This window comes from Echiichthys vipera (genome assembly GCF_963691815.1).
Source record: "Echiichthys vipera genome assembly, chromosome: 23".
Taxonomy (NCBI): domain Eukaryota; kingdom Metazoa; phylum Chordata; class Actinopteri; order Perciformes; family Trachinidae; genus Echiichthys; species Echiichthys vipera.
The window spans coordinates 5544698-5557249 of NC_139848.1; the positions used below are offsets into that span (position 1 = coordinate 5544698).

Here is a 12552-nt window from a genome sequence, read left to right on the forward strand (position 1 = left end):
GTCACAGGAGGACATTTGTGAACAGTTGTTCTTTGAGGTTAGATTGTTGAATGAAGGGATGAAAGGGCAGCATTGTAAATTGGAGATAAGTGGTGTCTCAGCCCTCCTTCGTTTAGAGATGGTTTCTCTACTTTTGCACAGATGCTTCTTTTACTCCTCTTTCAAACCATCTGTCCTCTCTGTCCAGGATGTGGACATTGTTGTCATCAAGCACATTTATTTCCTATACATTCTTCACAATAAAAGACCCCCTTTGTTTTGTTCATCAAATGCTTTCATTGAGAACCTGCAAAATCAGGAAGTGGGGCTTTATCTGCAGTAACCTAACATGACAGTAAATTAAAGCAGCAAGCTGAACACAGACACCTTTAAAATGTCCTTTCTGCTCTCCTACACGAATCACGGCAGGTTAACATCATTATTTATATGTTCAGTAAAAGTTTGCACCTCTTTGGATTTGATTTGAACCCATGTGTCGTCCACATACCTGAACCCATGGCTCTGGGTTATTCCTTTGAAGGAGTTCAAAGCCTTGTCATCTACCTCCTCCATGTATAGATTTGCCACAATAGAGGCTACTGTTGAACCCATGGAACAGCCGTGTTCCTATCTGTAAAAAATGGCATTAAATTCCTGTGTGAGCTGCTCTCTTACTGTGGCCAGAGCCTCCATGGTTGGAATACAAGTGAACAGGGAAGTCACGTCGTAGGACACCATGGTTTCATCTTGATCCATTTTTAAGTCCCGGACTTTTGGATGTGGTGTTGGGTGGTGCCAGGATATTGGCTATGTGCTTGGCAATGTTGCAAGTGACCGAGTTTATGCTGCTGACAATGGGCCTGAGCGGGGCTCCTTCTTTATGGATTTTTGGGAGTGCATATAAGCGGGGGTTGAGTCCTGGGGATAGAGCCTGTAATATTGTGATTTGTCAATGACCCCTTCTTTTTCCCAGAAGACATTTACTCCAGTGAATGACCTAAATACTTCTTCGACCACAGAGTACATTCTGTAGCGTTACCTTATTTGAACACACCTATTCACCTTGTGATATAAAAGGCAAGCTCATTATGAAAGAATGTCAGCAATCTGTTTGCGCCTGTATTGTTTTCTGAGTCTGTGTTGTGCAACAAGACCTGGCACCGAGCCTGTTCAGCCCCAAAATGCCAAGCTAAAGATCCGGTCGCGGGGAAGCAGCTCTAGCAAGGGACCCCAAAGACGCCAGGGTTCATCCTTACAAGATGATCCTGAACCACCTGAACTGCCCCAAAATGCCAAGCTAAAGATGGTTTTACCTAGATCCACATCTTTTTTTTTTTTTTCAACCGTTTTTCCGTGATCCGGTCGCGGGGCAGCAGCTCTAGAGGGGACCCTAAAGACGCCAGGTGGCATCCTTACTAGATGATCCTGAACCACCTGAACTGGCTCCTTTCAACGCAAAGGAGCCGCGGCCCTACTCCGAGTTCCTCACGGATGGCTGAACTTCTCCCCCTCTCTCTAAGGGAGACTCCAGCCCCCCCTCCTGAGGAAACATATTTTATATATATATCTATATATATATATATAGATATATATATATTTATTTATTTATTTATATATATATATTTATATAAATGTATATTTATTTATATAAATGTGTCCATTCATTCTTGACTGATGACTTAGTGAAGAATTGTGCAAAGTGTTTCACACAGTCGCATTAGAGATTAATCATCTTAAAAGTAATTTCAATCAGTTGTGAATACATGTTTTCCCTTTGGTTAACACAGTCAATCTATAGTAGTTCATCTTTTTTCCATTAGATCTGTGTGAAATGTTTTGAAAAGGGTGTGACCAAAGGAAAACACATTTGAAGAAGACTTCTGCTGTTCCAACAAGGTGCCGATGCATATCAAGTGGATCCTAGTGTCTGTAATTTGCCTTGCCATTGTCTCTAAAGCAGATGCCTGTGTTCACTTGAGTAAACATACCATAACATGTGCGGCATTGTCACATGTGGATTTTCACAGGATTGTATTTTTATGTCGTGCCTGCAGCACATTGGTGAGTTGTGTTGATTTAATGCTCCACCAACAATCTTTCAAGGACATATCCAACCTCGGCCAACTTTAAGGGCAGGGATCTCGAAGCTCCTGTATAAAAAGAGAGACAGAGAGACACATTCGACGCATCTGCCTGAGAGCTGAAACAACCCAGAGTGGTTCAACGCCGACTTCCATCTGCAGAACTTCAACTCCTGGCTGCTCCACTCAACCTCCGGACGGTAAGACAAGCTGGATGCTCTTCTTCTGTCTGCCCAGCTTCATGTAGACGATGCTTATTATGCATTTACAGGATTACTGGAGCATTCTTCTTCTTCCATCAAGAGGCCAGTCCGGTCACCATGCATTTATATATTGCTTAAGAAGGAGGTCAGGTGGATGACTGGGTCAAACACATACCGGACGTTCACCCTGGGGTACAGATGTACTTATTTTAACCCTAATCACAATATTTCTTAACTAACCATGTCATTTTGCTGCGTAAAGCTAAGTCATGTTAAAAGTGTGTTTAAAACTATGATCACAGAGCGTCAGAAAGGGTCGGTATGTGTCGAGCAGTGAAGGAGAACGGATTCCAGCAGTTCAGAAACGATGATAATCAACATCTGGGTAGAAGCGTTCAATGCCAACATTTTATTCTGTACTCTGGGTTGAAGATAGAAACTCAGTACAACGTCCACAACATTCAAACCCCATTTTGAACTGTGGCTTCAGGAAAACACAAAATTGGCATTCCTTCTTTACATGGAGAAGCGTGGTTACCCTTATACACCTCTACAGCTTATTCATGATCTTTTAATTCATGATCCTCATTCAAATCCAACTATTGTTTGTTGAATAAACTACAACTTAAGGTCATTAGTCTGAGTCCATTTCATGGATTTTAGATAGTGTAAGAAATCTTTTGATAACCTGATGCAACATGCAATAAAGACATTAAAATACTATGAATCTACTGCACCTTATGCTGTGTGTATATGTGGTGTTGGGTGTAGGGTTCTTAAATACTAAGTACTTACAATGTGATCTGTTTCTCTCCTCAGCAACACTTTACGGCTGAGGCTCCATCATGGTGAAGTCGGGTGCACTGCTCCTCCTGCTGGCAGGTAAACTACCTTTTAAAGTTTTCACCTCTTTAGAGCAAAACCTTTGTTTTAAAGGCATTTCATGAACAGCCTATATTTACAACAGCAGCTTCTTCAGGACCTCTGATTTGACACATTTCTGGTCAAAAATCCATTTAAAGTCAAATCTTTGTTGTAGACATTAAAGTGCCTGTGTGGGTTTAAAAGTCAATGATGAGTGCCATTGGGTAAATTTCCATTGGAAAACATTTTTAAAACATATATTCATGCATGAAATCGATATAAATGACTAAAGATATCTTTAACCAACATAAGTAAGTCAAGTTTTGGGCAGTTTAGTTTTATAGAGTCAGTTTATTCCTCCACTTGTTCATGACGCACGTCACCTTTAACCTTATCCATTTATGAATCACATGATTCACACTGAAGGGACATATTTATTATATTCTTTATTTTAATCTTTTGCATTAATGAATGTCAAAAGTGTAATTGAACAGTAACAAAGTTTGTCATGAATATTGATGTTTAATTATATTTCTTTTGCCGTAGTTGCCGTCAGCCAGGTTGACCCTTCACTCTCCCAAATAATAACAACAATCACTGCTTCTGGAGACGTGGAAATCAGCCCCTGTCCCATCTTCTATTATGGAAGGGAATACGCAGGGCTGTCTGTGAGTGAATGAAACTTGTTATCGAACAGTTTGACTGCTGATGACTGTCTGTTAGTAAAGATATCTAACACAGATTTCATTTGATTTTCCTGCCGAGAGTTAGATGCTAAGTTGGACATCACTGTATGTCTGTACAGTAAATATGAAGCTACAGCCAGCAGTGGTAGAACAGGTTGTACCGCAGGCCGTAACTACGATAAACAGTCAATATTAGTCCATAGTGTCGGGAATTTCCCTGTGCAATAACCCAAGCATCCACTTCCTAAATGATATATTTCTTAAATACTCACTTTAACATTATGAATATTGATTGAATCATAGCTGTATACTCTATACTGTAATATCCACCCACCTCATGTATATGAAGTGGCCTGTTACATTAATATATCAAATTCATATAATTTATTTAGTCTGCCAGAATTCCTAAACCTGCCTGCCTTCTTGTACCTGTATATGTCTGCCTGCCTTCTTGTACCTGTATCTGTCTGACTGCCTTCTTGTACCTGTCTGCCTGCCTTCTTGTACCTGTCTGACTGCCTTCTTGTACCTGTCTGCCTGCCTTCTTGTACCTGTCTGCCTGCCTTCTTGCACCTGTCTGCCTGCCTTCTTGTACCTGTCTGCCTGCCTTCTTGTACCTGTCTGCCTGCCTTCTTGTACCTGTCTGACTGCCTTCTTGCACCTGTCTGCCTGCCTTCTTGTACCTGTCTGCCTGCCTTCTTGTACCTGTCTGCCTGCCTTCTTGTACCTGTCTGCCTGCCTTCTTGTACCTGTCTGCCTGCCTTCTTGTACCTGTCTGCCTTCTTGTGCCTGTCTGTCTGCCTTCTTGTGCCTGTCTGTCTCTTGTACCTGTCTGAATGCCTTCTTGTACCTGTCTGCTGCTTTCTTGTACCTGTCTGCCTGCTTTTGTCTGCCTTTCTCTTGTTGCCTGTATTCCCAAGCTGTGCCACATTCTGCACCTTCCAGCACCTTTAAAGCTCCCTAATTCACACGTGAACGCTCATCTGTTGTTAGAAATCGTCCAGCACATTAACACCTGAGTCATTTTTACACTTCTGTGTTTGTATGGATCAAACAAAGAAGATTCCAGGTGTTAGTTATGTATCTTCAGAGGTGCTGGCCGTAGGTAGGACTAAAACGTTTTGCACCATAATAAGAACAAGAATGTAGTTCCCTGATGAAATGATGCCCTTTTTTTATTTAAAACTCCTCTGAATATTATTGTTACTTGATGGATTTGTTTCTGTTTTTTTCAGGTGACACGTAATCCAGATTCAACCTTTGAAATCTGTTTCACCGATGGTCCAGGTCAAACCTCCCAGGACTGTCTTGTATGGTCAGATGGAGGGATTACAAACAGTGTCGATGTGTCGACTATGCTTGAGGTAGTGCAGTTCGGCACTGTCAGCTCTGTCCAAGACATCCTTGACGACTCATCCTGCAAAGTTACCTTCAATTTCATGGAAACCACCACCACTCAGGTGAGTCATCTACACTTCAATGTTTTTAGATTAACTGTGGTGTGGCACAGGGAACTTCAAATCAAAGTTTATTTTTTAAATCATTTGGAAGGCATCTCTTGATATTTTCTGTCTCATCTATTTTTGATTTTAGGCTAAATTTGAGCTCTACAGGATTAAAGGTCAAACAGCTCTGCGGGTCGTGGTCGAGGTTACATTTCCTGGTGATCAGATTGTAAGTAGGGCTTAAATCTAATTAAGTGCTTGCCTTTTGTGAATTATTAAACTAAATTGATGGCATACATCAATAATCACTGTGAGAGATATTGAAAGAATATTCAAATGGTTTTGGTAGATGAATGAATAGACATTTAATGGCTGTACCCAAATCTTTGACTGTGATAGTCTTTATTGAGCATGAGCTGCCACGCTATAAAAAAAAACTTTAACTGTTAACCACTGCTTCACATCTGTGAAACCTGAAACTAGGCTCCACACAGACGCTTCTCAGATGCTTTGTTGTTGTGACTGTCTGCTCCAGAAGGCTTTGTTCACTAGTGTATTCAGACAATTACAAAGTATTATTACAAAGTAATTTATCCTATTTCAAGGGGCAAGGGTTAAGGGGTAGGGCTAAGGGAAAGGGGTGAGGGGTGGAATTGGGATGCAGCCTAATGACTTGAATAGTTGCAAACAAAAAAAAACTTTCAATTCCAGGCTCCACTGTCCAACCAGTAATACAGCATTAACTTTGATCTTTGTTTATCCTTTTCTAGAACATAACTGCAAAGGTTGGGGGCTCAGAGCTAGAGTCATGGTCATGGCCTAAGACTGAGTTAATCAGCGAAGTTTACAAAGATCTAACTGGATGCAGAGACTCAGGTAGGCAAATCTGATGGTTCACAATGAAGAGACTGGGACTCCTCATCAAAGCAGAAGTGTTGTTATTTCATTTTCTTTAATTTTGCAAGTTAAATATTAAAAATAATTTCACAAACCTATCCCCTTCCAGGTCAAGTTGGTCTACCTGATACACCTGTATTCGTGAATGATACAGACAACTGCCTCATTAAAGAGTGTAGCTTTTCTGGAATGATAATTCCGTATGGCTGTGGACCTTTCGAGTTTTGTGAGGGCAACCACGTGTAAGTATGTTTGCATATATTTGGAGTAAAGTTTGAATAAAGGTCAGACAGACTGATTTAAACGAACCATTTGGACTGAAAGTATTCAGACAAATCACCTGTGAATGATATTATTTGGATCAGGGCTGCAGCTAACGTTATTTTGATTATTGATGAAACCTTTAACTGTAGTGCTGGGCAATGGAGCCCTCTTTGCTACCCCCTACTTCTGGAGCCCTTGCTCAGACCACACCCATCTTTGAACTCTTCATTTTGATCTCAACAAAACACCTGTAAAGTTTCCTGCACGGTTGTGATTATCCAGGGTTAGTGCCATTATGGACCGTTTTAAAAATCAAAGCAGCAGAACCCGATCTTTGACACTGTTAACACTTCTACTACTACTGCCACTAATAATGATAATGTGTGCTGTGTGTGTGAAGCTGTGGTCATGTGCTCCAGCAGTATATATAGTATAGTATCTCTAGAAAATGAGAGACTCACATCTGTAAGGTTCTGTCTCTTTCCGTCCCATCAGGTGTACTCCATCCCCTCTTGTGTGCACTGTGACTGGCTCCTCAGTCATCGATTTCTTGGGCAGAGTCCACACTGCCCCCGATCGATGTGCATACAATCTGGTGCGGTTTATAAAGGATGAAAGGTATGGTTTCATTGTTGGTTTCAATGAGCAACGCCGTAAAGATGTGCCACTGATTGACTACATTAAGATACTTCTGCCGAATAATAACATTGTTCTGCATCAGGATGGAAGCGTTGAGGTAAGCTGCCAACTAAGAGTGAATAACTGCATATTCATGTGTTTCCTCTTTGTTTGATCGATCACTGAGAATCTTTACGTGCCAGGAGTTACTTTGTGTTGATGTATTTAAAGTTCAGACCTGTGGTGATCCAATGAAAGGGAGGCATACAAAGTTATTAGTGTGTTATCTCAGTTTCGATTTGCCATCATATTTACTTCTATGAAACTAAATCATCTAAGTTTAAAGATCTATTCTTCAGGTGTCAGATATTTAATTATTATTATGGCTTCATATTATCAATTTGATTTTATTAATCTTTTTTACTCCTGATGTCTGTGTGGTGCACGGATCATCTTGTGGGATTTAGGCCGTGCATACATAAACTCTTTATGTGAACCTTACAGTGTCGTGATTTCAGAGCATTCACCTCTAATGCATGAAAAAAGACGTAAACACTGCAGAGTTGCGACATGTTCATCATTTATGAATAACAGCTCTTTGAGGTTTTCTATCCTCCTGCTGGATGGATTTTCTGCATGATGACTGAACGTTAAAAGCATTGTGACAAAGCCAAAATGTGATTTTGATTCATCTATTTCAAAATGTCTCAATCGTTGACATCCTCCGTCACTTCTGTCATCTGTTAAGTATATATGATGTTATGTATAACTTTGTGACATATTGAGTTCAAATGTGCTGTAACCTGAGCAAAAGATATCCACAATTATTAAAATTTACTAAGGAGAAGAGTGTAAGTGTGAAATATTAATAAAGGTGAAAAAATAACGATTAACATCCTGATAGAAACCTCAAGCTAAGTGGGAATAAGTGCACATACAAAGCACATGTATGTATTTGAAATGTTTGAGACAGTGTTCCTTCACAGATCTGTTGTGATGTAGGTTTTCTCTGGAGATCTACCGGAGCTCACCGACACGCCTCAGCTGTTTGAGGGTTTCGAGCTCACCAAGGACGAGACTGGAATTACTGCCAAGTTACCTCCATCAGTATCCAACATGACCATCTCATTTGATGGCAGAACTGCACGGGTGTCAGGTACAGACAAATGAATCCTGTCTGGACACAATATTGGATACATAAATATTTTTCTTTTTCAAAGCTGGTGTTGAGTTAAAGAATGACAGCTGTGCTTGATAACTTCAGAGTTCATTCATTTCTTTTTAATTGTCTCCTGGCATCAGGATTCAGTGAAGTCCTAACAGGCTTGTGTGGCAGTACAGTTGATCCCTTCTTTCTCACGTCTTTGGCGGATGAGATGCAGGCCTTCGGTGCTGTTGGGTACGACTTAGTCTTAACTTGATGCATGGTTGATTATAAGCTGTTCATTAATGTTGTATAGTTTCAAATGCAATGTTCTTTCCTGTTTGTCACCCCCTAGCTGTGAAATTCAGCACAGCGACGACCCCGACAGTACGATCAACTGCACCATCGCAACTGAACGGTAAGAGCTGACCCATCACAAAACACTCTTTCATCCTTAAAACTGCAGTCTTTCCCAAACCTTTCTAAGGTGCCATGACGCTGTCATATGAGCAGGGGGGAATCTGGAAGCTAAATAATCCTGTTCAGAAAAGTGCTCATTGACTCTCATTCTTCTTCTCTGCACGGCTGGAACAGCTGTAACCTCTTGAATGAGGCACCCTTCACCGCCTGCCACGACCGCATTGACCCAGAGGGCTTCATAACTGCCTGCGTAAACCTGACCTGTCAATACCCGATGGTGGACGGTCTCAACTGCCAGTTTTTTGAGGCTTACGCCGATGCCTGTTTGCTGAAAGACATCCCACTGGAGTGGAGGGCACAGACCGGCTGCTGTAAGATCATCCTTCACTTTCACTGATTCTGTTTCACACGATAAGATGTGAATCATATCCCCCTGCTGTTCCTGGATGAAACTATTTTTAATCATACAGATGAGAGGAAGTAGAATCTAATAAGGAAAATGTATTTAACTTGGGTTTAAATACACCATACACAACCTTCAGTTTCAGTGCTGAAGCTCAGAAGTCACAGTGTAAGTCAAATATACCTCATGTACTCGAACAAAGAAAGTAACAAGCAGCCATGGCTGTCAAATAAATGCAGTGGAAAAGAAGTGGAAGTAAGTTGAATTTAAAGAAGTGAATCAATCAAATACTAAAAATTTTGTTGTGTGTCTGTTTGTGTGTGCAGCTGTCCGTGAGGCGTTTTGTCCGCAGTACTGCAGTGATCACGAGTTCTGCGGAGAGAGCCTTGGTCAAAGGCACTGCCTCTGTCGAGCCACGTTTGCCTCCAACTACAAAGCAACAGACTCTTTAGGTACAGTACAACACTCTTCTAAGATAATTATTTCAATAAATACTGGACGTGTTTCTGCCTCCTGTAGCTCAGAACATTATCTTGTTTCAATCAAAAGATAACATCAACACAGGCTAGCAGATACTTATGGAGCTCCTCAACCTCAGATGAATCCATATTGGAGTGGTGATGTTTTATATTCTGTTGGGTGTTCAGGCGATCCAACAGTCTGCGTGGAGAGCTCTGCCACTCTGACTCTGGTTGGATGTCTGCTGGCGGGGAAAGGGATCGACTACTCCACCTTACACCTCAATGACCCCGACTGCAAAGGACACATGGATGAAGAGACCCACATGCTGGCTTTCAGCTTTAATAGCAGCAAAGCCTGCGGGACGGAGGTCTTGGTGGGTGCACTCCTCTGTTTTGCTCTCTTCAAGCACAAACAATCCTCACCTCCCTTTACCAAAAAAAGTATTGATGAGTGTCAGCCAGGCAGACTGTATGTTATTTTCAGGACAGGCTCGGCATACTTCTTTTGGCTCCTGAGTGACAACACAGAGAGTGACTTATTGTCACTTTATAAAGTTGTTATTGGGAATGTGAAGCAGACGGTGTCCTATTCAAACATGACAGTGACTCTGTGACTGATGTAAGGCTGTTAACTCACCTTGTTTGGACTTTGGTTCAATCCTGGGAGGATATTTTCCAGCCGTTTCCTTTTTGAATGACAGAAAGATGCATGGGATTTAAGAACTGGGTGATAAAGACTCTAAACCCCAACGAGGGCTGTGAAAGCACTATGAAATAATCTGACTGCTGTGATGAAATGAACCTTCAGCTGAAAACCAGTCTGTGTTCCTGTCACAATGTAGTCCAACAACAGCCGGCTCATCTACAAGAACACCATCACGACAGGCAACAGCTCCGACATCAGCTCTGGCATCATCAACCGCGACACTAAAGTAAACATCGACTTCTCCTGCTACTACACGGAGCCAGAAGGTGTCAAGAGTGTGTCCTTCAAGATCAAAGACAGGTGTGTGTGTGGAGCTTCATTTGGTTGTTAATGTGAAGCTTGTTTTAGTTAAAGTTTAAGACAGCTGAAGTGTGTGTGTGTGTGTGTGTGTGTGTGTGTGTGTGTGTGTGTGTGGGTGTGTGTTCTCTCCAGCTCTGTGGTGAAGGAGATCGTATCTGGAGTTTGGAATTACACACTGATGATGAACGCCTACACCGACTCCAGCCTCGTAAACCTTGTCGACATGGACACTGAGATCCTGCTGAACCAGCCGGTCTGGGTGGAGTTAAAGACAGAGGGGCTGGATGAAGACATGGTCGCCATAGTGACCGACTCCTGCTGGGCAACCAGCCAGACTTCACCTGACAGCAGTCCGCGACACGACCTCGTCACTGACGGGTGAGAAAAACTGTGAGACTTTGTCAGCGGCTGTAAGAATCAGCTGCTGAAGTCATCGTGTCTGTTTTCTGTTTCCTGGCAGATGCCCGAACTCAGCTGACACGACGGTGTCAGTGTTGGGAAACGGACTGGGAACGTCCAACGCCGTCACTTTCAGAATGTTCGAGTTTGTCGGCGAAGCAGATGAGGTGTACCTGCACTGCATGGTGGAGCTGTGCCCCACACTGGGCCAATCCTGTGCTCCGGTAAGCAGCTGGAGTAAATACTGAAGTAAAAGTAGTTCTACAACAAGGTCAAACTTACGGTGTTGAATCCACTTGTTTTAAAAAATGTGTTTCAGAAACAAGAGTGTACTTAGAAAGAATGATGTATGTAAAACTTGTGTAGTGTATAATGACTGTATGTAGCTACAGCTAAATGTGAGACTTGGTAAAGTGTCCTGGCTAACATCCTCTGTCTCACAGAGCTGTGGTGGCTAAAGCTAATGTTAGACTTGGTAAAGTGTCCAGGCTAACATCCTCTGTCTCACAGAGCTGTGGTGGATAAAGCTAATGTTAGACTTGGTAAAGTGTCCTGGCTAACTTCCTCTGTCTCACAGAGCTGTGGTGGATAAAGCTAATGTTAGACTTGGTAAAGTGTCCTGGCTAACATCCTCTGTCTTACAGAGCTGTGGTGGATAAAGCTAATGTTAGACTTGGTAAAGTGTCCTGGCTAACATCCTCTGTCTCACAGAGCTGTGGTGGATAAAGCTAAATGTTAGACTTGGTAAAGTGTCCTGGCTAACTTCCTCTGTCTTACAGAGCTGTGGTGGCGGCAGGAAGCGCAGAGCTTTCAGGACTAAATATGCAGAAGGAGACGCAGCCCTCATCACCATGGGCTGGAATAATTAAAGATCCCTTCCATGGTATGTATGAACTGAATGAGTTGTTTGAGTCAGATGATTCGATCAAACTGATGGAGCTAAAATTGTCCTGTTGGTGATGCCAGAGGAAAGGTCACGGGGTCATTCAAATCAAAAGGCTTCATCCTCTCAGTAGCAGTGTGATGAGGAAAGTTAGCAACAATGTGACTATTTGAGCTCTGAACCTTCATCAGAGACAAAGTATAAATCCTGACTCATCACAGTTTTGTCTGGTCGTTCTCAGCCGATTCCTGACTTCTGATTCGTCCCAATACGGAGCCTGAAATCTCACTGCTGTGAAACAACGTCGGCAGATCATCTTCATTTGATCCACCTGAGATGGCAAATATTATTCCTGCAGAATCTGTGGGCTGCTGATTCAATCCACGATTCATGCTTTTTATTACTCATTTTGAAATCAAACATAATCTTTGGTGAAATCATAGAAGTGAAGTTTTGAGTGAAGAACACGTTTAGAGGGTTTGATTAACGTTGGGCACTACTTCCTGGTACTGTGGGTTCAAATATCTGTCTTCCTTAATATGAACTGTCCTTTAAATGTACACAGCCTAAATGCTACTGAGTGACTGCAGAAACTCAATTTTAGTGAAATGAAGTTAAAAACGTTTGTCAGACTCTGAAAGAAGGAAAATACCGATGTGAATGTGAACATTGAAGTTACTGCAAATGAAGATTGTCAGTTAAAACTGTCTGAGATGTGCTGTTGTACCATTTTTATGTAATCATTACTACGAGCAAAAGAAAGACCAAAAAAAATCAATAAAGGTTGTGGGTAAACAAA

At 41.9% G+C, this 12552-nt stretch overlaps 1 protein-coding gene across 1 annotated transcript; it reads left to right on the plus strand.

Annotated features, from left to right (window-relative positions):
* Positions 1-2103: 2103 nt before the first annotated feature.
* Positions 2104-12552, plus strand: LOC310964474 (uncharacterized protein). The gene is made up of 19 exons (XM_083937605.1): positions 2104-2260; positions 3083-3145; positions 3674-3795; positions 5049-5273; positions 5407-5487; positions 6029-6134; positions 6265-6397; positions 6915-7155; positions 8040-8193; positions 8340-8436; positions 8537-8599; positions 8776-8972; positions 9331-9456; positions 9652-9839; positions 10308-10471; positions 10604-10849; positions 10932-11094; positions 11650-11753; positions 11995-12552. Exons 2-18 carry the CDS (start codon positions 3109-3111, stop codon positions 11737-11739), a joined length of 2433 nt encoding a protein of 810 aa, XP_083793731.1. The 5' UTR covers positions 2104-2260; positions 3083-3108; the 3' UTR covers positions 11740-11753; positions 11995-12552.